This window comes from Gopherus flavomarginatus, chromosome 3 (assembly GCF_025201925.1).
Source record: "Gopherus flavomarginatus isolate rGopFla2 chromosome 3, rGopFla2.mat.asm, whole genome shotgun sequence".
NCBI classification, from domain to species: Eukaryota; Metazoa; Chordata; order Testudines; family Testudinidae; genus Gopherus; species Gopherus flavomarginatus.
Window position 1 is genome coordinate 48,396,968 of NC_066619.1, and position 25,431 is coordinate 48,422,398.

At 43.9% G+C, this 25,431-nt stretch overlaps 1 protein-coding gene across 6 annotated transcripts in view; it reads right to left on the bottom strand.

Annotated features, from left to right (window-relative positions):
• Positions 1–574: 574 nt before the first annotated feature.
• The window catches only part of POLK (DNA polymerase kappa), a 65,911-nt gene continuing 41,054 nt past the window's right edge, over positions 575–25,431 (bottom strand). For 5 of the 6 annotated variants that reach the window (XM_050944567.1, XM_050944566.1, XM_050944568.1 and 2 more), the window contains exons 8-15: positions 22,024–22,148; positions 21,634–21,800; positions 18,481–18,513; positions 7,159–7,255; positions 5,625–5,796; positions 3,093–4,046; positions 2,180–2,231; positions 575–2,013 (exon numbers count right to left, since the gene is read on the bottom strand). In XM_050944567.1, the coding sequence (XP_050800524.1) occupies positions 1,929–2,013; positions 2,180–2,231; positions 3,093–4,046; positions 5,625–5,796; positions 7,159–7,255; positions 18,481–18,513; positions 21,634–21,800; positions 22,024–22,148 (1,685 nt within the window). In that variant the 3' untranslated portion in view covers positions 575–1,928. The remainder of the gene's footprint in view (positions 2,014–2,179; positions 2,232–3,092; positions 4,047–5,624; positions 5,797–7,158; positions 7,256–18,480; positions 18,514–21,633; positions 21,801–22,023; positions 22,149–25,431) is intronic. The other variant, XM_050944569.1, reaches the window with a different exon arrangement.

Genomic DNA, 25,431 nt, shown 5'->3' on the forward strand with positions numbered 1-25,431 from the left:
ACATACTTCTTTTTCTGGGAAAAGGACAAGAAAACAAACATGACAGATGTTTATCACATTGCTTATTGCTCTATTATACTACATGAACCTAATTAAAATAAAATGGAAAATATGTTCTATTTCAGACTATATATTCAGCAATATATTATGTGTATGAAAAGCATTAAACAATCAAGCCAAGTTTCTCCTTTAAATATATAATCTCTTTTCTAAAGGCAGTTACATTTTATACTTGTACCAAAGAATAACTCACCAAGTTTTTAGGTGTGAAGGAAACAATAATTTTGCACTAGTATTTTATTCTATCTATCTACAGAAATAATGCTTACAAAATACTTCTATGTCAATTGTAACAACACTTTTGTATGGATGATTAAATAACTGCCAGTGCCAAAACAAACTTATTTCATCTGTTCAAATAATTGTGGTTGTTTCCTTCTCCTTTAACAACATTTTGCATATGTAAAACTTACTTCTATAAGCTATTCTCAGAAAAACAAAATACACTTGGCTTCTATACTTTTTTATTGACTTAGGACACATGTTAGCACAAGATAAAGAAGTAATCAAGCAATCTAGATAAAGGTTTATTACATTGTATTTAAACAGATGTAAATTGAGACACAGATAGATTCAAAAAATTTTAAAAGGAAAAAAGTCCTCACATAGCTAACGTTCACCAACGCATTATTTGTGGTGGATATTTTCTTTTGAGATGCCATTTTACTTCATATTTTAATGACTTTAAAAAAAAATAAACTAAGAATTTTCTCACTATTACAAAATGACATGCTTGAAAAAATATTACATTACAGGCATATTTGATTATAAATTGACACTAGATATTTAAACAATTTAATTTTTGGGAAGTAAAGACTGTAAATAGAGTATTTTAAATAAATAAGTGTACTTTACAGCTTTTCCCCCATACATATATTCATAAAAACATGGTTTATAACAAACTACAAAAAGATTTTTTTCATAAACTACGCCTCTTCAAAGAGAAAAAATATGTGAGCAAAAGGAGGAGGGTTATTTCCTCTCTTAATATATTCAGGACTATTATTTCAATGTCATGCACATTTGCACATCAGTCACACTACCGTTGTGCTAGTTTATCCTTAACTTTTCTTAAAGTGAATTTAGTGCTTTTGAAAGATGCTGATTTAACAACTGCATAGGAATCTGAAGCTCCTTCTATCTCCATAAACGAGCGAGGCACAGTCTGTATATCCCATTCCTATCCTAGGGGTGTCTCACACTCCCATGCTCATTTAAGGGGTTGATCCTGCAAGGTGTTTGTAGTCAGTGAATGTTGAGGTCACTCAACATACCACAAGCATGCTAAGCACTGTTCAGGACTGAGCCCTACAAACATGGCCCATCAGTTCCTACAGAAGTCAGTGGCAGGCTTTCCACTGATTTTAATGAGAGTTGGATTTGGGGCCCAATCCTACGGAGAATATCAATGTGGATATAAATAAGTACCAATTGTTTTGTGCTGTGGATATCTGGCCACTAGAAACTGAATTCAATCCAATTCATTTCACACTGGCTAACAAACAGTCATCACATATTAACTGTCGGTCATTAGCAACCTAAGTTGAATTTGTGGTGACTTCCATACCCTGAGTCTCCACTATGTCAAGATAAAACAAAGCTCGCTCTTGGCATGCTCTTTTTTCCACAGATATAATTTAGACAAAAACTATTATGAAAAAATGATTTGAATGGAAAATTAATTCAGTGCTCTAGTCCTTGCTAGATCACTTATTTTTTTGTCTCAAATGTTGTATTCCTCCAATAGAGGTTTACAGGGGGTCGTATGTGACAAGTATTAGAGTCCAATCCTTCACCTGCACCAAACTAATCTGAATAATAATTATGATTATTATGAAATTCTTCATATATTATAAAGTGTTACACAATCATTTTAAAAATGTTTCAATCGTTTGTTTGGAATTGCTCGGTTTGGCTTTCTTTGATGTTGACTGTGGTGTCATTAGTCCAGGCCTAAAATAAAAAAGAACACATTAGGAACCAACAAACAAGCAAAAAACCCCACCCAAAACAAACAAACAAATATTAAACCACCTAAAGTAAATTTTACAACACTGAATAGTTTGCTAGCTTGACTTTCAAATACAAGTACATACACACTTGAGGAGATCTATCATACCTTTTTGTTCCGGTTGTGGGATTCATATATTGATGTCCTCTGCCCATGCTTCCTAAAGAACAGTTGTGAACGTCCAAAATGAATTATTTAAACATACAATGAGCACAGCAGGGAGCTGCATGACTAGCAGAACTTTTAGGAGAAAAGTTCTAGATGAAGAATTTCCTTCCTATTATTTTCTGAAGCAGTTGGATTGAATCTCTTACCAAGCAGATAACATTTGATCATTTCCTTAGTACTGTCAATTATATTCAAAATAAGTAAAAAACAAAAAAGCCCTTTAGCCCAATAACAAATTAAGAAATACATTTGAATGTGATCACAGATTTCTGTAACAGAAATGTAATGCTGTTGATTTCCAGGATGGCCTACTGAAATTCATGTTTGTCTTACACTGTTTGTCTTTCTGGGAATAAAACTATTAAAAAATCTTCACTAATATGCAGCATTTCTTCTATACCACAACTTGTCTGCATAGCTAGGAAGATCTACAGCAGTACTTTAGGAAATCATCTTTGTAAAAACAGTCACATATAGTAATGCTGCTATTGTAGCTTTATAAATATGCTTGGAAACTCTTTCAAGTTGGATCAGAACAGAAGCACTTTGAACAGTTTCTTAAATACTAGTCGTAGGTCTCTAATCTTGTCCTATTTATCGACCCAATTCCAAAGTTAATTCTCCATAATCAAAAAGACAAAGTACTAAAGCAAGCCAATTAGTGGCAAACTAATAAACCAAACTGGTTCATGTCATACAAATGAAAATAGCCAACCCCTTTAGCCAGGTCTTCTTGAAATTCAGCAGCTGTACCAGACTCAGAACCTTAAAATGTACAACACATTCTTTAAAACCCTATTGTATACTGGATGGGGCAATTTAAAAAGGTGACATTCTTAACTTAAATACTCACCAACTGATTTTGAATTTTCCATAATCTGACTCTTAACTGGACAAGGTATTTGCTCTGTCAACTCCTGGATAATGCCTTTATTTAAGCAAACATCCACATGCCTGTTGAATAATGAAAGGTCAGTTGTTTTTTGTTCCACGTTACAAACTGGACAAACCAGAACATTGTCTCTGGTGGCTCCAGAGGAGTAGGAAGGCTGAGTTTCTTGTGTACATTCAGACTTTTCAAAGTGTTCTGCATTTCCCAATGACATGATTTTGGAAGAAAAATTCTGTTCTAAGTACATGTTGCTAGCAGCTTCACTAAGCAGACTATGCTCTCTTTCCTTGCTAGTATTAGCTACTACTTTAGGGAATGCTTCTGTGCTACTGCTAGTAGAGTTGTCAGCTACTTGTGTTGACTGCGCTGTATCCACTGATTTGTTCACTTTATTTTTTTGACACATTTCAAATGTTTTCTTTTTACTGTCTGGAGAAAAATGATGTGCATTCTCCCATGAATTCTCACTCGTTGATATTTCTGCATTATCTTTTACCAATGTACCATTGAGGCACTTGTCAATATGTCTGTTAAGTGCCTCTAAATCGCTGTCTCTTTGCTCCTCAAAGCAAACAGGGCAAGTGAGGCTATGACACTCATTCAAATTTGCTAAGCCTATGGTGTCATTTGTTTCGTCCACAGGATTTACTGATGACTTTATATCATGAGAGTTCTGCTTGTTTGCAGGTTTCTTTATAAGAAGTTCCTGGGTGCTTTGTTGCCTTGCAGCTCGCTTTTTATCAAAAAAACTCTCTCGGTGAGATGTTTCTGAAACTTTTGTAAAATGTTCATGGCTGGATTTCCCTGGCTGAAGCAGACAAGCATTTGCTTGTTTTCCTGGCTTTAAGAAATTGATAATGCTCCTCTGTTGGTATTTCTTTTCTTCTTCATTTAGAAACCCTGATACTCGTACACCTGAACATGACAAACGAGACAGATAAAAATGTAATTGTAACTGATAAATAAAACTAAAACTTAATGAACATTAATGGGCATTAAAAAGTTTTGAGAAACAAAGCACTCAATATAAATAGGTATCATAATAGAAACTGTATTATGAATGTGTGTTAGCAGCTGATCACAAAGCAATTACAATTTTACTACCAGTCCTGAAGATTTGCCAGCTACTTCAATTTTACTGGGAATTTCAGTGCCCTTAAAAACACCACATGGCAACATCATATGATGCCATAAACATCACGTAGTCATGTGGAAAGTTAAATGCTAAAGTTGTTCATTTCTGGATGCCAGTAATTAATAATCATGTTTATTGCAGCAGTGCCTTAAGGGCCAACCGAGAACAAGGCCCTATTGCACTAGGGACAGTACAAACAGTAGTAGACAGTCCCTGCCTCCAAAAGCTTACAATCTAAATAGACAAGACAGACACAGTGAAGAGGCTTAACACAGAAGCAGAGTGATCAGTGTGATGACAAAAAATGTCATGTTAGTTCCACAGCTTTTGGTGGAGTTGGAGAGAATGAATTTAGTTAGGAGGGGGATCAGCTAAATGGGAAGGGAAGGAGGTTGAGGGGGGCATGGGAGAAATGAAGCTGAGGTGAAGAGACTGCGACTGAGAGGATGTGTTGGAGTAAAGAGCAGACCAATCAACAAAGGGCAGAGCAAGTCCAGTCAAAACTGTAGACAGTTCAGAGGTCCCTGCTTCGGCTGCTTCTGCTCCTAGAGGCTGAAGTCTCTTGCAAGCTCCTCTCTACAATTCTTCCCAAAGACCACGTGGTGTGGGAGGAGAGAACGGGTGACACCGCATGGATCCCAGTTGTCTCAGAATGAGTGTGGAGTGTTCCCTTCAAAAATTTGGGTCTAGCTGGGGAACAGCATGGCCTCAATTGGGCCCTATTTTACCCTCATTTGTCTGCTTCTGTTCCTACTGGCTGGAGTCTCTGGCATGAAATTTTCCATAAAATATTTGTTCTTTGAACTTTTTCTTAAAACTGGGATATTACTTTTTTAAAAGGAATAGTGAAACATTTTCACTTAGAATAAAAAAAATACTATTCATTTCAGCAAGAAATCTTAACTTCAGACAAAATATAGCACTACCAAGTTATAACACTATCATTTAGGTCATTCCTCTGTCAAAAATGATAGGGCCATCTACTCAACTCTTCCCTGCTGCCGTGCAAAGGAGACTTAAAGCTGCTTTAAGGAGGCAAAGCTGAGGATCCCCATGTCACAGGATGGCACCCCAACATTGGCATAAGGGTGTTCCAGAGCAGGCAGGGGTTGGGGAGGAGGCAGCAATCTAGCTGGTGGAGCAACTCCCGAGGAGCCACGATCCACCAGGACAAGTTAAAGCAACGCTGAAATGCTTTAATTTGCATCAGGGGCTTTGTCCCCAGCAGCTCTCAAGATTATTGGGGAGGAGGGTAAATCCAACTATGCCACCCATTCCCAGGAGTGCTGCCTGCCTGATCTGAGGAACTTGGGGATCTTGCCCTAAAAAGGAAAACAAAAAAGTTATAAATATTTTACCCATAAGCCTTAGCCGCAAAGGGTGAGGGGCAACACCATCAATTTCTGTCCTTAGCATATCTTTAGCAACAGCAAATATTTCTTCTTCAGTAGAAACAGCAGCGAGCACTGTGGAAGCTCTTGTTTTTACTTCAAAATTCACATTCTTCAGTTTCAGGGTAACGGTTTTACCCTAGAAAACAAATAAAACACTTAACATACATGGTATGGAAGAATTTTTACAGTGAAGTATTTTTTCACCTAGCTGAACTCTACTTCAGTGTCTAAACAATGACTTTAAAGCAGGGGGCTAGATTCACTGCAGCATCCAACTTATGCTGGACACAGCATGGATGGTGGGCTGTAATGGAGCCTGTTATCATACGATTTTCTGCCTGCCTATAGTCTGCTGCCAGAGCGGAGTAGCTGGGAGCTGCTCTAACCTGCAACATCTGGCTATCTGTACCTGTAAGATGCATATTGCTAATGTACTCTGGCCTCTTTCCCAGTTTCTACCCACCTCCCATGTGTCTCCTGGACTGGGAGTTGCGGGGCAGATGCCAGTTATGTCCAGTCTACATCTACTAGGAACTCTTGTGTGCTTCGGGAATGCCCAGTTAAGGATCTCCAATGTCTCTGCTCTCTTTATATCACTTGAGTGGTGCAAAGGGAGCAGAACAGGGCAGAAAATCTGCCCTAATATTTATACAGGCAAGTGTGTACATGCAATTCAGTAAGTGCACCATAAATCCCAAACACTTGAAAATGTGTTTGTAAAGTGATAAGCTCAAAGTAGTTACCATATCTCTCTTCCAACTCAAAGAGTTTGGGCATCTATTTCAAAAGCACTTAAAGACTTAGGAGCACTGCAAACAATGGGATATAGGCCAAGTCACTTCAACGCTTTAGACAAGTTTACCCTTTGTTATTTGTCAATACAGAGGCTTTTTTTCCATGCTGTCATCCCATATCCTTGTGTCACAACAACCTTCTGTGCCTGAAGAGGACTGATTGGTTCCTTTAGGAATCTTTGAACGCTACTCTTTGCTTTACCAATAAAGATCCCTGTGGAATAATGTGAGGGGTTCCTCCCAAACAATAAGTAAAAATCAGTGTATACAGTATATTGTGCTCAGTACAGCTATAGGATCTGTATATTTACTAATAATAAGACAAGGAATACATCCTTTCAATGCTTTACAGTTTACATGCTTTGCCACAGTAAGGCTCCAGGCAATCCATTTTTTATGCAGCTCTACTACTCCTTCTGCTAATTAATACAGCTTTTAGAACAACATGTACGATATGCAAAATAACTTGGTGAATTGGTTTCATTTCTTAAAGGATTTCACAATATAGCCCCCTGAAGCTAAATGCAATTTCGATCTAAATTATTCTAATCATTAATGAACAAAATAACAGAATCCCCTGAAGCCAGTGGGTAGGGCATGATAATGCAGAAAGCATTACTGCTAACAGAGGGCACTGCTCATTTGGGACCTGACAGTGCAAAGGGGTTGATTTTTTTTAACTAAGAAAAGAATGATTTAAATACCTTAAGTCCTTCTTTCTGCAGATCCTGAGCAAGATCTCTGCAAAGTTCTTGACATAAGCTGTATTGTTCTTCTGCTGTGTTAATTTCACTGAATGTCCTAAATGAACATAAAGATTAGTCATTTTTCCCCCTAATATGCATTTTGGAATGATGCATCCTTAAGATTTAAAATTTTTCATTAACAGTTTAACAAAAAGAAAATTCTGTGGGTTTGAGGGTTTTTTTTTTTGAAGTCAGGATGTATATTTATATTAAACAGAAACATATATGCCAGAGATCGGCAACCTTTGGCACGCGCCCCACCAGGGTAAGCACCCTGATGGGCCGGGATGGTTTATTTACTTGCTGCGTCTGCAGGTTTGGCCGATCGTGGCTCCCAGTGGCCGCGGTTCGCCACCCCAGGCCAATGGGGGCTGTGGGAAATGGCATGGGCTGAGGGATGTGCTGGCTGCGCCTTCCTGCAGCCCCCATTGGCCTGGAGTGGTGAACTGCGGCCAGTGGGAGCCACGATTGACCAAACCTGCAGACGCAGCAGGTATACAAACTGTCCCGGCCCGTCAGGGTGCTTACCCTGGCAGGCCGCATGTCAAAGGTTGCCGATCCCTGATATATGCACATTCAATAACTGCACAAAAGAGGTTTGCAAATCCCACCAAACAAAGAAATGGGGTGTTGTAGTCACACTTCTCATGCAGTGTTTGAAAACACATGAGAATTAGGTTGATAAATGCTTAAATATTTACGAGAGAATGCTAATACCAACTGAAATCATAGAGCCAGCAAAACATTTGTATATAAGCTTCTCTGCATAGTAACACTGGAAGGAAGACAGGATTAGGAAATTAATCCAAGAGCCAAGTATCAGATGTAAATACTGTAACACGGGTGCTAAGAAACAAATGTTATGGTAATTATGGCTACAACCAGAGAAGGAAAAACTAGCTTTCTGCCAAAAATTTAATTAGTTCTGTCTTTGCTACACCTTTCCAGGGAAAGGGAAACCTTACCTTACCTCAGTGATAATGTGAAAGGAAGGCTGGTCTTATGATTATAGAGGGAATTGGTCATGACATCATGGCTGTCTAACGCTTTCAGTTGTAAAAGATTCTTTCCACTGAGAAACTCTCACACCTCCACTGTTTGCAACAGGCTTTTGCTATTTGGTAGTGAGAAAGCCCTTGTGCTAGAGATGTGCCTCTTTCTTTTCCAATTTGTGTTCATGTTTGGCTGATATATAAATTGTTAAAATTGCCATTCCCTGTTGTAACATACATTCCTCAGAAAAATGATGGCATGCTGCCAAAATAATAACTCAGCGTGAACATTCTAAAGTTGGGCCTACAATGCTGCTAACGTAGCAGCGGCACCATACACTGCACTAGGAACAACAAGTTGCTGCTAGAGCTGTAGCAATGTGAGGGGAATGGGCAGGGAGAATGCTGGGCCCTGCACCACTCTCTTCCCTAACCCAATCAAGCACATGCTCCCAGTAGCCCATCCCTCCCCCAACTTTGGGAGCACCATAGAGCAGGAACTAAACTCCTATCTCTCAGAGAGAAAGAAGGCGCCATGTGAGTTGAACTACCTTGCCTATCTCACCCTGCCCCAGACAGCACATGGCCACATTAGCCCATTCCTCACACTTTCCACACAGAAAAGAGTCTCCCCACACCTCTCGAGTCTGGGCCAGGCTCTCCACAACTACACAGATCCAGCATGTGGCTGCCAGTAGCCCATCCTCCCTGTGGGATAACCATCTTCTCCTGCAGATAGCTAACATGGTTAATCCTGTACCTCAAACTGTGTCGGAGTTTCAGTATTCAAACACGGCTGTTGCTGCACAAGGTGTTTGTAACAGTTGTACAAAATAGATTTTTTTAGTTATTTTCCTTTAAAAAAACGAACCTCAGGAAGAGACACACAAAACCCCCCCAAACTATGTTTAAAGAACTTTACGTTGTAAAATTAAGCACATGAGAATTAGGAAATGCCACATTTACAGTAGCTGGTGCAACCTTAAGCTTTCCACCTTGTGTGTATGTATTGTGATACAGTCTTTAATTACATGATCACAAACTTTATTTTGCAGGACCCGCCTCATTCAGTGCACAGGTTGGACGCACAAGGGGTGAAAGGTTTCTAGGGCAGGCAAGGGGACTGATGGAGAAAAGTAGACAGAAAATCTTGGTCTGGATAACTGGGGAAGAGGAGATAATGGAAGAAGGAAAAGATGAGGTCATGTCAGATTTTCTCCATTTTCTCTTTGAAAAAATCAGTGAGATCCTGAGCAGAAGGTAAATTGGAGGCAGAAAAAGGAAGGTTTAAGAAAGGTGTCAACGGTTGTGAACACATGGCTGAGATTTCAGATATGGGATTATACCAGGGTAGAAAAGTCAAATTGATTTGCTTGGAGACTAGCCGAATTTAAGGAGAAGAGAAGAGAACAAGTCACTGGTCTGGCACTCAGGAGATACCTGGGGAAGCTGCACAATTTATTGTCACAGGTGGTGTCTATAACAGCATATCTACACTGGAGCACAATGCCCTAGTGAAGCCCAGGCCTAAGTCACTTTTAGAATTTTTGTCACTATACACAAATACTTGTGAACTGCTGTTGAGGTTCACCAAACCTATAACGTACATCTGGAGAAGTTATATCAGCATCAAGAGAAAAAGAAGTTGCTGCTGATGGTATACATTTTATGGGGCAAAAGATAAACATTCCTTTAGAGTATAGTCAGAACAATTCAGCAGAAAAGTAAATAATTTAGATGATCCACTGGTGCACAAGACCAATCCATATATATCTCCATATCTATAAATACATAGAACGACTTACACTGATGTTTACATAACTCTCTCCCCATTACTTCTTAGGTAATGTCAGAAGCCCCACACTTTCTCCCTAGATGACGGTATAAGAAAAGAAACCTGATACTTTCTTCTCATTTAAAGCAATCCGGTAGAAAACTGGTAGGAGAAAACTTATGCAGGACCTTGAAGGCAAGGACAGGAAGCTTTACTCTTATGTAGTGAAGGTACTAAACATAAAACTACCTGTCCTAATACACATAAAATATCAACTAACACTTATAGGATTGTACTATCTGATGTCTTAGCCACTAATGGTTAGTCTATATACCCTATAGGTATAGGTATTTTCTAGATAAGGTATTGGTATAAGTTAAATAATAAGTAATGAGCTGTGACATTAGTGACGTGAACTGGGACCATATAGATCACTGTTGCAACCAAGGTCCTGTAGTGGCCCAAATCTTGTATAAGGGAGTTAAATAAGGTGTCTAAGACAAGGTTATGGTTTGCTGGTTATTATTATGCTATCTGTATGCATGTATCATTTTTGCATTTAAAGTTATAAGTATTGACTCTATACTGTCTGTATTTCAAACTTGTGCTATGCGTCTGGCTGACACCCCAGACAATTTGGTGTCAGCACTGCCTAGTCTACTTGATGGCCCATTAAGGACCATCGGCTATACAACTGACCCATTGAGAGAAGGCAGATACACCTTGTGACTCAGCAAGGTATGCAGGAACATGCCTATGGACAGAACTCTAAGGTTTTTTCTTGCCATGTGCACGAATGCTTGTCTTTGGAACAAAGAAAGGCCACATGACAAGAGACTACAAAAGACTGCTGCATTTCCTCCACTTTGTCTTCAATCCTGCTTCTGACCTCTGGAGGGACTTTGCTACAAAGTGAAGCTTTGAACAAAGGTCTGAATGACCCATCCCAGTTGTGGATGTACTCCAGAGACTTGAATTAAACCTGCAGTTTATTTCATCACAGCTACAAGCCTGAACCAAGAACTTATCCATTACTGCATGTAATTGATTCCATTTAACCAATTCTAGCTCTCATCTATATCTTTTTCCTTTTATGAATAAACCTTTAGATTTTAGATTCTAAAGGATTGGCAACAGCATGATTTGTGGGTAAGATCTAACTTGTCTATTGACCTGGGTCTGGGGCTTGGTCCTTTGGTATTGAGAGAACCTTTTTCTTTTAGTGGGTTGTTGGTTTTCATAACCATTTGTCCCCATAACGAGTGGCACTGGTGGTGACACTGGGAAACCGGAGTGTCTAAAGGAATTGCTTGTGTGACTTGTGGCTAGCCAGTGGGGTAAAATTGAAGTCCTCTCTGTTTGGCTAGTCTGGTTTACCTTGGTGTGCATAGAAACTTCAGCCTTGGGCTGTAAATGCACTGCTTTAAGCAATTTGTCCCGGATTGGCACTCTCAGTTGGGTCACGCCAGAACCAGCATCGTTACATGAGCCTACAAAACCTAATAGCTTAGCTAAACAAGACATAAGGTCCAAAAGCCTTAGCATAAGCAGCTAACCAGGAGTAACCCTATATCATAAGATATCACAAGAAAGAATGCTTGTAATGACTGAACTGCTGACAGATAACCACAAGATGCTAGTTTATACCAGGTTGGGATATTTTAAATTAGGAACATCAACAGATGTCTGACCACAGGAGTGCCATGGTAACTAACTGACCTATATGCTAATAAGCTTGAGGTAAACAGACTAGTAACATATGGAAGAAGGGCACCCCCCAACATTAGTAGGGTGAGGAAATACAAATAAGAAAAAGGGGAGAAATCCCTATTGAATATGTATTAGGCATAGTGGAGTCAGTGTAACACATTATAAAATTGTATCTCAATCGGTGTGCCTTGGAAGATGTAACTTTTGGGAGATGCCAGGATGATGACTACTGGTAATGATGGTGATGGTATCTAATGACAACTAATATTTTGGGTCCTTTTGTAAGGGACGTTGTGAGTATGTGGTTGTATTATCTTTATCTACCTTGCTGGGTTGGAGTGTTTGTGACTTTACAAAATTGTGTTAATAAAACTATTTCAAATTCCAAAGGCTTTTCCTTAGTGTGCGTGTTGCAACTGTGCACAATGGGGTTTTCAACAGAACAGTAATTCTAATACTACTGGGCCTGACCTTGGGACAAGAACCTACCAAGCCTCAGAATGTTAATGGGGAATTAGTAAGTAATTATTCTTCTTCGAGTGATTGCTCACATCCATTCCAGTTAGGTGTGCGCGCCGCGCGTGCACGCTCGTCGGAAACTTTTTACCCTACCAACTCCAGTGGGCCGGCAGGTCGCCCCCTAGAGTGGCGCCGCCATGGCACCCGATATATACCCCTGCCGGCCCATCCGCTCCTCAGTTCCTTCTTACCGCCGTGTTATTCGTTGGAACTGTGGAGCGCGGCATAGCTGTCCTCCACGTCCCTAGCTCTCCTTGTTCTACGGTTAATAGTTAGTAGTTAAGTGTAGTTAGTTATATAGTTAATAGTGTAAATAATATTGTAGATAGTTGTTAGCCGGTTTGGGCCGTAGCCCTTCCCGGCACCCGGCACCGGGCTCATGCCTGGTTCGCCGGGCTTTAAGCTATGTGCGGCCTGTAAGAAGCCTATGCCGACCAGCGACCCTCACGACGCGTGTCTAAAGTGCCTGGGGGAATCGCACAGGTCGGACAAGTGCCGCATTTGCAAGGCTTTTAAACCCAGAACAAAGAAGGAGAGAGACCAGAGACTTAGGACTCTCCTCATGGAAGCGGCACTCGACCCGGCAGCTTCGCAGACCGTCATCTCTACACCGGCACCGGATCGCACCGGCACCGGAAAGACTCCCCGGCACCGACCTTCCCCGGCACCGGGTGCAGAAGCAAGACCCTCGAAGTCTGCAACTCCATCCAGGCAGACTCGAGTGGAGCGCCCGGCATCGACATCTGCTGCGGCGCTACCGGCACCGTCGACTCCGGGCCCGGTGGGTCCGTCGAGTCCGGTCCCGCCGAGCTCCCCCATAAGATCTGGGGTTGAGCTATTGGTCCCATCGACTCCAGAGACCTTCGCCTCGGCACGGGACCTCATTGCCCTGACTGAGTCAACTCAGCCTCCACCCCCGGTCTCTCCGGTGCGGGTGGCGTCCAGGGGCAAACCCATGATGACGGCGCCATCTCGGGACTCACGCTCGCGGTCGAGGTCCCGACACCACGGTCGCTCAAGATCCCGCCGCCGCTCGCAGTCCCGGCACCGCTCCCCTCGGCGGTACCGGTCGTACTCGCGGCACCGATCGGCCTCCAGACAGTCACGGTCTGGTGTCAGCCGCCGATACCGGCACCAGGACTCTAGGAGCCAGTCCCGCCGTCGATCAGCGCACCGGTCGACCTCCCGGCACCGAGATGGTGGCAGGTCCCGGTCCCGGTCGACCTCCCGACACCGCGTCGGTGGCAGGTCCCGGTCCCGATCCCGGCACCGAGGCAGCGGCCGGTACCGGTCCAGATCCCGGCACCGAGTCCAAGACAGAACCCAGTCCTGATCCCGGCACCGGTATGACTCCCGGTACTGGTCCCCGGCACCGAGAACATCTTCGGTGCCGGAACGCGGAGACTCTTACCAGCCGCGGTCGGCCCCTCCATGGCCTTCCAGACAGCCGTCGGTGTCATCGCAGGCGGACAGCGTATACGCGCTGGGCACTGACAGACAAGCGGCTCTTTTCCAAGACCCTCCGCAACAGGACCAGGGTCCGCAGCAGTGGGGGTTCTGGACACCCTGGGCGTACCATCAAGCCCAGGGCCCCCAACAGCTTCCTCCTAGGCCTGCAATGGCAGAGTACAGGGCGCCAGAGGCGTCGTTGTCTCGCCCCCCCCTCCCTCCCCGGACGGGGAGGACGGATCGAAGCAACAGGACCCTGGTCTCCCTCCTGAGCCAGAGGCGAGGGCTAAGGTGGACCCCCCCGGCTGGACACTTTCTTGCCAGGGGTCTCCTCATCCTCTTCTCCTGATGAAGCGGTGGCTGGCACTTCCTCCAATAGCCCTCCTCCGCTAGATCTCAGGGCACATCAGGACCTCCTCAGGAGCGTAGCACAGAATCTGAGCCTGCAAGCTGAGGAGGTCTCTGAGATCGAGGACCCCGTCGTCAGCATCCTCTCCTCCGATGCTCCCACCAGGGTCGCCCTACCCTTCATTAGGACGATCCAGGCCAACGCCAATACAATCTGGCAATCACCGGCCTCCATCCCCCCTACTGCAAGGGGCGTCGAAAGGAAGTACATGGCCCCCTCCAAGGGCTATGAGTACCTCCATATTCACCCGACACCATGTTCCCTGGTGGTGCAGTCGGTGAACGAGAGGGAGCGTCACGGACAGGAAGCCCCAGCCCCCAAATCCAAGGAGGCCAGGCGTATGGACCTCCTCGGCCGCAAGGTTTATTCGGCTGGGGCCCTTCAGCTCAGGGTTTCCAATCAACAAGCCCTTCTTAGCCGCTACGCATTTAACTCTTGGGTGGCAGCGGACAAGTTCAAAGAGCTGCTGCCACAAGAGGCACGTCAAGAATTTGCGGCGATTCTTGACGAGGGCAAGAAGGTTGCACGAACCTCGTTGCAGGCCTCCTTGGACGCTGCAGACTCGGCTGCCCGTACCCTCGCCTCGGGGGTAACGATGCGCCGCATCTCCTGGCTTCAGGTTTCTGGCCTTCCACCGGAGCTCCAATACACCATCCAGGACCTCCCGTTCGAAGGCCAGGGCCTGTTCTCAGAGAAGACAGACCCCAGACTGAAAAGTCTTAAGGACAATCGGGTCATTATGCGCTCCCTTGGGATGCACATGCCTGGGACGCAACGCAGACCCTTCCGGCCGCAGCAACAGCAGCAGCGTCGGCCATACCCCCAGTTCCGCCAGCGGCAGGACCTTAATAGGCGCCGCGGCAGAAATGGAAGGCGCAGACAGTTGGGGAACCAAGGGGGGCAGAATCAGAGCTCCTCCAAAGCCCCGCCTGGACCCAAACCTTCGTTTTGAAGGTGCGCCCGAGGGCGCAGTAACAGTTTCCCCCACGGATCCTTCCCCCCCGTTTTCCAACCGCCTTTTGTTTTTTCTCCAGGCGTGGACCCAAATAACATCCGACCGCTGGGTCTTACGCACGGTGCAGACGGGATACCGTCTGCAGTTTGTATCATTTCCTCCCTCCCGCCCCCCTTCCTCGTCCCTCTTCAGGGACCCCTCTCACGAGCAATTCCTTCGACAGGAGGTACAGACGCTCCTCAACAAAGGAGCTATAGAGGCGGTTCCGGAAAACGAGAAAGGCAAGGGGTTTTATTCCGGCTACTTTCTGATCCCCAAGGCCAAGGGAGGCCTCAGGCCTATCCTCAACCTGCGAGAGCTCAACAAATATCTAGTGAAGTTGAAGTTCCGCATGGTATCCCTGGGGACCATTATCCCATCCCTGGATCCGGGAGACTGGTATGCCGCCCTCGACATGCAGGACGCTTATTTTCATATTGCCATATGGCCACACCACAGACGTTTCCTTCGATTCGTGGTGGGCCGCCTTCACTACCAATTTGCAGTCCTCCCATTTGGCCTTTCTACGGCTCCGAGGGTATTCACAAAATGCATGGCCGTCGTTGTGGCACATCTTCGGCGCAGTCGCATTCACGTGTTCCCTTACCTCGACGATTGGTTAATTCGGGGCACGTCGGAGCTGCAGGTCTGCAGCCACGTCTGCAGGATCACCGGTCTGTTTGCTACCTTGGGCCTCATGATCAACGTGGACAAGTCCACCCTGCTCCCCTCGCAGAGGGTGAAGTTCATTGGGGCCGTCCTGGACTCCACCATGGCCAGGGCCCTTCTGCCGTTGCCAAGGTTTCAGGCGTTGTCGGCGATCGTTCAGCGCTTGCTGACAGCCCCCCTGACATCGATATGGACATGTCTAACCCTGTTAGGCCATATGGCAGCCTGCACATTTGTGACCGGGTACGCACGGCTCCGCATGAGGCCCCTCCAGTCGTGGCTCATCGCACATTACCGGCCGGCAAGGCAACCACTAGACATGCTGATCACAATCCCCCAGGGGGTGTTGGATTCTCTCAGCTGGTGGCTAGACCAGTCCGTAGTGTGTGTGGGGCTCCCATTCCACCCGCCCCAGCCCTCGGTGTCCCTAACGACGGATGCCTCAGATCTCGGCTGGGGGGCCCACCTGGGAACCCTGAGAACATAGGGCCTGTGGTCCCCACAGGAGGTGAAGCTACACATCAACATGCGGGAGTTGAGAGCGGTCCGCCTTGCTTGTCAAACGTTCTGTCACCAGCTTCAGGGTCGTTGTGTCGCGGTATTTACCGACAACACGACGACCATGTACTATATCAACAAGCAGGGCGGCACCAGATCCTCTCCCCTATGTCACGAGGCGATGCGACTCTGGGACTTTTGTATAGCCCACTCCATTCACCTCACGGCTTCCTTCCTCCCAGGAGTACGGAACACGCTGGCGGACCGCCTGAGCAGATCCTTCCTCTCGCACGAGTGGTCCCTTCGCCCGGACGTCGCCCTCTCGATCTTCCAGAGGTGGGGTTGTCCCCGCGTGGACCTCTTCGTGTCCGGGGGAACAGGAAATGCCAGGCGTTCTGCTCCTTTCAGGGCCGGGAACCCGGGTCTATAGCGGACGCCTTCGTTATTCCGTGGACGACCCACTTGTTCTACGCGTTCCCCCCGTTCCCGCTGGTCCACAGGGTCCTTCTGAAGGTGCGCAGGGACAGGGCCTGCGTGATCATGGTAGCCTCGGCGTGGCCCAGACAGCATTGGTACCCCATGTTGCTGGACCTGGCCATAGCCGACCCAGTTCCCCTGCCCCTTCACCTGGACCTGATCACCCAGGACCACGGAACTCTCTGTCACCCGGACCTCCAGTCGCTGCACCTAGCAGCGTGGCTCCTGCGTGGCTGACCAGTTCTGAGTTGCGCTGCTCCACCCCGGTACGTGAGGTACTCTTGGGCAGCAGGAAGCCTTCCACTAGAGCGACATACTCGGCAAAGTGGAAGCGTTTCTCCTGTTGGTGCGTGGAGAAAGGTCTCCTCCCGATGGAAATTTTGGTGGCCAATATTTTGGACTATATTTGGTCCCTCAAACAACAGGGCTTGGCGATCTCGTCCCTGCGGGTCCACCTGGCGGCTATCTCCACCTTTCACCCGGGTGTGGATGGCCGCTCCGTTTTCTCTCACCCGACGGTGACTAGATTCCTGAAGGGGCTGGAACGTCTATACCCTAACGTCCGACCCCCTGCCCCGACCTGGGATCTTAACCTGGTGTTGTCTCGGCTCATGGGGCCCCCCTTCGAGCCGTTAGCTACTTGCTCCCTACTCTATCTTTCTTGGAAGACTGCCTTTCTAGTAGCTATTACCTCAGCTAGATGGGTGTCGGAACTCCGGGCTCTCACGGTAGATCCCCCGTATACAGTCTTCCATAAAGATAAGGTGCAGCTGAGGCCGCACCCTGCCTTTCTCCCCAAGGTGGTCTCAGCCTTCCATGTCAACCAAGAGATATTCCTCCCGGTTTTTTTCCCGAAACCTCATTCTTCACTCAGGGAGCAACAACTCCACTCGCTTGATGTCCGTAGGGCTCTCGCGTTCTATGTGGAGAGGACCAAACCGTTCCGCAAATCCCCCCAGCTTTTCGTGGCAGTAGCGGACCGCATGAAGGGGCTTCCCATTTCCTCGCAGAGGTTATCCTCGTGGGTAACATCCTGTATCAGGACCTGCTATGAGCTGGCCCACGTTCCTATGGGCCGTGTGACTGCGCATTCTACCAGGGCACAGGCGTCGTCGCTGGCTTTCCTCGCCCGTGTGCCCATCCAGGAAATCTGTCGGGCAGCGACCTGGTCATCGGTCCACACCTTTGCTTCCCACTACGCCCTGGTCCAGCAGTCCAGAGAGGACGCGGCTTTCGGATCTGCAGTGCTCCATGCCGCTACTTCTCACTCCGACCCCACCGCCTAGGTATGGCTTGGGATTCACCTAACTGGAATGGATGTGAGCAATCACTCGAAGAAGAAAAGACGGTTACTCACCTTTGTAACTGTTGTTCTTCGAGATGTGTTGCTCACATCCATTCCACACCCGCCCTCCTTCCCCGCTGTCAGAGTAGCCGGCAAGAAGGAACTGAGGAGCGGATGGGCCGGCAGGGGTATATATCGGGTGCCATGGCGGCGCCACTCTAGGGGGCGACCTGCCGGTCCACTGGAGTTGCTAGGGTAAAAAGTTTCCAACGAGTGTGCACGCACGGCGCGCACACCTAACTGGAATGGATGTGAGCAACACATCTCGAAGAACAATAGTTACAAAGGTGAGTAACCGTCTTATATAAATAATACACAATCAGTAGATCAGGCAACAAGTCAAATAAAATGTGATGACTCAACTACATTATTTTACATTGATTGGTTTTATTAATTTAGTGATTAATAGCATTGTTTTTTAGATACTAACATTACCATACATACCTTTCAGTGCTCATACTTTTTCTTTCTCCGTACCTTTAAAAAAGACAAATGTTTTTATGAACTACAGTCATTTTCACAGAGAATTTTAATTTTTTTAATAAGCCCTTCATAGTTAACTGAGAAGATTTCAGTAGATAATTGTAATCTTTTCTATGTGATTTGAATGTTAACATTTCCGAGAACCTTGCATAAATCAACATTGCAAGGAAATGGAGGTGTTTCTTCCTCTTAAAATTGTGTATATTACAGATGAAGTAAGAAACTGTACATCAGTAATGGCTGTTAATACAGTTAACGATTTGCACTATGAGTCAGCCATACCCATTAATGACCAGAAGGGCTTTGAGACTTTAAAAACAAATTAATATATGACATACAATTCTTTCACTTTCTTGGCTCACTATCTTTTGCAACTTGCTTCTACTGAAATCATGATTATATCAGTCTTATTTTTATTTTTCAAAAAGAGGAAAATCCTCTTCAGGCTTTTTAAAAAAAGATTTTTGGCTTGTTTTTGCCTGGATCAGGAATATCAAGTTTGTTCTCCAAAAAAATTAGGGACATTTGGGATGTCTCGGGGATATTTACCGTATACTCAAAACATCTTTTGAAGGAACAAGGGTTGAAACTTTAACAAAGGCTTGCTTTCTCCAAAATGTTCATCACTGAAGTTAAAATAGGTATTAACAAGATCAAAGAAAAAGCAAAGCTTTAAAACAGTCTGACAAAAAATCTCTTGCCTTTCTGATGACTTAATGTTTTTGTTCTTGGTTCTTATAAATGTCCCTATTGCTTTAAGTTTTCACAGTCACTACAAAGTACTCAAGACCAGACAGGACTTTGATTTCTAATGTAAATAAAACCAAGCTGATTATTTTTGTAATTAAAAACAAAAACTTTCAGGCTTTCTTTATCCATCATACAGAAAAACTGGACAAGCCATGTTATCCTTCACAAGTCACCTTTAAAGGTAAAAATTTACTATGTACTTCAGAAAAAAATACAAAGATTTGTGGTGGTGTATATTGATCTAAGCTTTTGTGGTGTGAAGACTTTTTTATTTTTATTTTTTTAAATAAACGATAGCTTACATTTATACTGTGCTTTTCAAACCTAAAGGGTCCCTAAACTCTTTTTCAAAATGTGTGCTGTTAAACAGCTGTTTTTCTTTTGACTACTTATGAGATTATTTTGCAGTCTTAAAGGAAGGATTTCTCATTCTGCTAATACCAGAGAACCGATAGTAAGAACAAGAGGTAATATTTTCAAAAGTGCTTAAGAGCCTTTGGAGCCTAAGTCCCAGTGACTTTCAGTGAGATTTAGCCTAAGTGGCAAAGCACTTTTGAAAATGTTCTTAGGCTACAAATTCTCTTTGGGTACATCTACACTGCAAAAAAAACAAAAACAAAAAAAAGTACCCACAGCAATGAGTCAGAGCCCAAGTCAACTGACTCAGGCTAGTGGGGCTTGCACTACAAACCAAAAATAGCAATGCAGATGTTCCTGCTTGGCCTAGACTTTGAAACCCAGCAAGAGAGGACGGTTTCAGAGTCTGGGCTCCAGCTCAAGAGGGAATTTCTACACTGCTATTTTTAACCTGGTAGCATGAGCGCTGTGAGCCTGAGACTCGCTGTCACAGGCTTACCTCCCTTCCCCTCCCCACCAGCCCCCCACTTTCAGTGTAGACATACCCTCAGGTGCTTTTGAAAATGTTACCGAAAAGCAACAGCATGACAGGATTAAATAGAAAGGGTTTCAGAATCTTTTAAGTAGGGATACTAAACATGAGCAGCATGGCAAAATGTTCAGTTGTGGTTTTAGAGTGACGGGAGGATGTGTATTTGCATTCAAGGCAGGCATGTGGGAGGGTGATAAGTTTTTTAGCAGATATTGGCACCTCTTTTTTCTCCATTAGGAGCCTATAAGGGCAGCATTTAGATACGACGATGACAGGAGCTTCAAAAAGACCATGGATTAGATTAGATATGAAGAATGAATCACGAACATTGGGTTCTACCCCAACAAATTCAAAGTCAATCATATTATAAATTTTAAAAAGTTATATTTAAACACAGTAGGAGACATAGAAACTAGGGACAGATCCTCAACTGATGTAGTCATTGAAGTCAATGGAGCTGTGATAATTTGCACCAGCTGAAGATTTGACACTATGTGTTTGTTTTAAGATTATATAGGAATAATTACGAACAGCAAAGGTGTATTAACTACATGGAAGAAATATTTGTGAACTTCTATGATAAGGCTAAATAACTATAACAAAATAATCCCTCTTTAGGTTAGTTATACATATGACATATCTCGTAATCTATGTTAGTATTGATAAGGTTATTCTAAACCAGTGGTTTGGGGCCCCCCGGGGGGGGAGGGCTGTGAGCAGGTTTCAGGGGGTCCACCAAGCAGGGCCAGCATTAGATTTGCTGGGGCCCAGGTCAGAAAGCTGAAGCTCCACTGCATGAGGCTGAATCCCGAGGCCTTGAGCCCCACCACCAGGGGATGAAGCTAAAGCCTGAGCAGCTTAGCTTCACAGGGGCCCCTGTGGCATAAGGCCCCAGGCAATTGGCCTGCTTCCTACCCTCTAATGCTGGCCCTGGCTTTTATATGCAGAAAATCAGTTGTTGTGCTACAGATGGGTCATGGAGCTTTTATAGCAAGTTGTGGGGGGGGCCTCAGAAAGAAAAAGGTTGAGAACCCCTGTTCTAAACAACACGTGCTTGCCGTACAGCTGTCTCAAACTAGGCGCTATTCATTTCTTGGTATGCATGTATGGCCAGAGCTTTGTTTGGCAGACCATTTAGATTCATAAACCAGACAGGGATTCTTGTTCTATAAGCTCTCTACCTATTCTGTGTACTCCAAAGGGCCACACATTAACAAATCCTACACTTCTTAAAAAGTGGTTGCTTTGTAAATTAACATTTGGTACAGCAATAAAGCAGGTGTTATGTGTAAGATATTACTAACAGCCACAATTTTTATATATGATACTATCCAAACTTACCTGACAGATATTTTTAATGTCAAACCAAGCAAATCTAGCTTATAACATTCACAATGTGTAAGATGTGTAACACGCTTGGAGACATATTTAACAAAATGTAAAGTACACACAGTAAAACATATATGAAGACATACTTTTCCAAATCCGTTGAACCCAAACCAAGTGAGACATCCAAGAAATTATGCCAAGATGTTTCTGAAAAAAGAAGAGAAAGCAGTGCCCTCTGCTGGTAAAGTTCAGTGCAAGTCAGAATTCCAAGAGCTTTTAACATTTTCTCTGTTACTTTTCCTATACCAGGCACCTGAAGAACAAGAATTAATGTGTCTCAATGAAGTTGGAATTTCTGAAATCTTTCGATAAATGCTTAATGTTTAACATTTTGTATAATTCAAACTTAAACACAATTTTTGAACTAGGTTGGCACTGAAGAAATGAAATTATCTTTAAGTAAATTATTTGTTTTAGAACACTAGCATTCACATAAGGAGGACATGAATGTATAGTATATTTGATAATATTCTCACCTTTCTAATGGGCAGATCTTTGATGAAGTCCATTACAGATTGCCTATCAGGGGAGATTCTGTACTGTCCATTAGGTTTATTCTGATCACTGCACATTTTTGCTAACATCATATTTGGAGCAATTCCTTAGAAACAAACAAAACAAAGGAAGAAGCACAACAGACTTTTTAACCACAAGACTCAATCTTCTATTTCAATGTTCCTAGATTTAAAGGTGTAAAATTAGTCATCCTATGCATGGCAAAGACCAAACAAGACCAGAAAGGAGAAGACTGATATAAAACAGAGATTCTCACCCATTTTGGTCATTACAGTCCTCTGGCACTTTTTGAAAGAATAAGGACATGAGAACTGCTATGTTTCATTTTAGCTATGCAACAGTGGCTAAAGCACTTGTGTATAGTTTGTACATCAGGTTAGATGTATAGAATACTCTGAGATATGCAGGATTAAAGGGACTATATATAAATGCAACATATATAATTAAGTGATGAGGGGATACATTTCTTTAAACGCAAAGTTTTCTTCAACTTGGTACATGATTACACATTAGTATGACAGTAATTTACAGTAACAGAGAAAGCTTGGTGTGGAAGAGAAGTTATGTTTGGTCTAAATATGAATGAGGTATCTCAATCAATTACAGTTAAGAGATATGGCAAATAGTTATGACACATTTAATAACCTAAAACATTGTAGTAGAGCTTCACCAAGGATGAGGAAAGACAGTCGAGTGGGGTTAGGGTACTAATCTAGAACTTGAGAGACCTGGGCTCAAGTCCCTGCTGCACCACTGACCTCCTGTGGTACCCTGGGAAAATCATTTAGCTTCTGTGTGCCTTAGTTCTCTCATCTGTAAAAAAGGGATAATAATGCTCCCCTACCTCACAGGGATGTTGTGAAAATAATTACATTAAAAACTGTGAGGTGTTCAAATACTACGGTAATGGGTATCATGTAAGTATCTAGGATAGATGGAATATCTATCTGTTCGTGAGAATTAAGGGTGATTTATCATTTTTATTGATTTGCATGTGTCTATTTTCCTCTTTTTAGTAAATACAGTGCTATAGATCCAGCTGGGCACTCCCTTCCAGCCATCCACTGGACTGGTGTGAGGGGAACCAAGCCTCTGGCTTCCTGGATGTTTTAAGCTTCCAGAGTCTTAGCAGGCTACAGCCCTGTTTCTTCCCTTGGTATCTCTGGAACATTATCTCAATCATAGAGCTTCTCAGCCAACTTGCACCTTAGATCCCAGGGCCAGCACTGACCCCCAAGGTACCCCAGTTACTTAACATACTCACCCTCAAAACTACACCCTAAAGGTGTGAAGCTTCTGGTTACAGTTTAGAGCTCTCTGGAGCTCACAGTAATTGTAAAGCATATGACATATGCTCTCACACTCTGCATAGAGTCTATTATCTTAATGCTCTTTTACTTAGTCATGTAAAGCACAGAGGAGCACAGATCCTACAGAACAACACACATTTAACCACAACACCACTTCCCAGCTCACAATTCCCTTGTGAGCCCTTAGGAACCATCTGTGTCCAGAAAAGCAGGCAGGCAGGCCAGGCCTCATGCAGGCTGTTACATGCTGGGTGATTTCTCTCTGTCATAGAGTCCCTTCCCAAGCTTGTGATATCTTACTTTCACCTGCCCCACACTTCCTTTTCCTGTCTCACTCTTCCTCTGTTCCTTGTGTGGCTTGCTATTCAAGTCCCTCTATCTCCAACTTCCTTTGTTTTGTCTTTTGAGTAACTTTTCATTGCTCCTACCTTTCCCCCCTCCCACACACACTGTTCAGAGAGATGAGATAACATTGGCTTTCTAAGGATGCAGCTGCTTTTTAGCATAACTTTGGAGTGGTTAAAGTACCGTTTTTAAACTTTAGCAGGGACAATGGGGAATTCTATAGGACCTATCAGTAATGGTGGCTCCACATACACAAAGGCACTCACAATACAGTAGTTTTTCATAATATCAACTAGAAATCATAAATTATACTGACAGAGCCCCAAATCATCACACAAAATAACTGGGTTTTTACAGATGAACCCTGTTGGTACTAAGAGGTGAATAGCAGGTGACAAATAGATTGATTCTTCTCTATAGCCTCAATGATTTAAAGACTGACTGCGGTTTACAGTGATTATAATTTATTCCTGGTGATGCTAGGAATCATTCTGTATATCACTGCTTACTAATATTGTCCAATTAGCCTTCTAGATTGTCAGATTATTAAACAGTAATCACTTTTCATTTTCGTTCATCAAATCCCCGGCATTCTTAAGAGGTCCACCCCCCTTTTCTAAACAGTGAGTCATCCAGAAGAGGATGAAATTTTAGAGAAATGAAACTAAATTTTTTTTTGACAGTCAAGTGGTACTGCTTCTGAGTTTTGCAGGGCCCTATATGAAGTAACATGTTGGGTGTCATCCAGCTTTATTCCATCCTATTACTTTCTCCTCTACCCGTGTTTTCACATGACGTTTCTCCTGCCTACTTCCTGCCTGCGCCCCTCCACCCCACTCCTGTGCCTCAAGCTCCGCAGGCCCTGTTAACTCCTTTACACAGATCAGCAAGTCATTGAGGGCCTGTCTACACTGGCAATTTAAAGCACTGCAACTTCCTCGCTCAGGGGTGTGAGAAAATGCCCGCCAAGCACAGCAAGTTTCAGTGCTGTAAAGCACCATTGTAGACAGTGCACCACCGCTATAGACTAGCCCTAAGAGTCCTGAAGAGCAACTATCTGAACTAATAGACTGAATGCAGTTCAGGGATTTGATCTCTGATGCAGCCTAACAGGGGCAATTCAGACAGGATATCATAGATCGAGTTCCAGTTGGAAGATCAGTTGGGCAAGTACAAGCTGCATAGATCTAAAACTGCCACTGCCTTGAAAAGTAAATACTAACCTGTCTAGTAAACAGTTTATTTTATTTTTAACATGTCAGTGTATTTAGTGCTTAAGAAAGTGATTAAAAACTAGCTCGGGCATGGCACAGGATGGGCAAGTGTTGAACATGTTTCTCCACACAGCTCTGCTAACGTGTCTTTATCCTAACTAATAGCAACTATAGCATTCCAATGTTAAATCTATCTTTGATCAAAGGCTTACAAAATCAGTAGTGCAAGTTAAGATTTAAATGCAACTGCCCAGAGGTGTAAGACTAATGTCTGAACCAACTGGGTCACTTTTCCACATTAGCGGAGGAGTTACGATAGAAAAGGAAACCCGGAAGAAAAAAGGATAACGTGACTGCTATAATTAAAAAACATATACAATGCCAGCAATAGCAATTAAAGAAGAAAGATTTCTTGTGGTTAAATAAAGTACAAGACTGGGTTCTATTCTTGACTCTGAGATTTCTTGTGTGATGTGGCCTTGAGCAAGTCACAATCGTG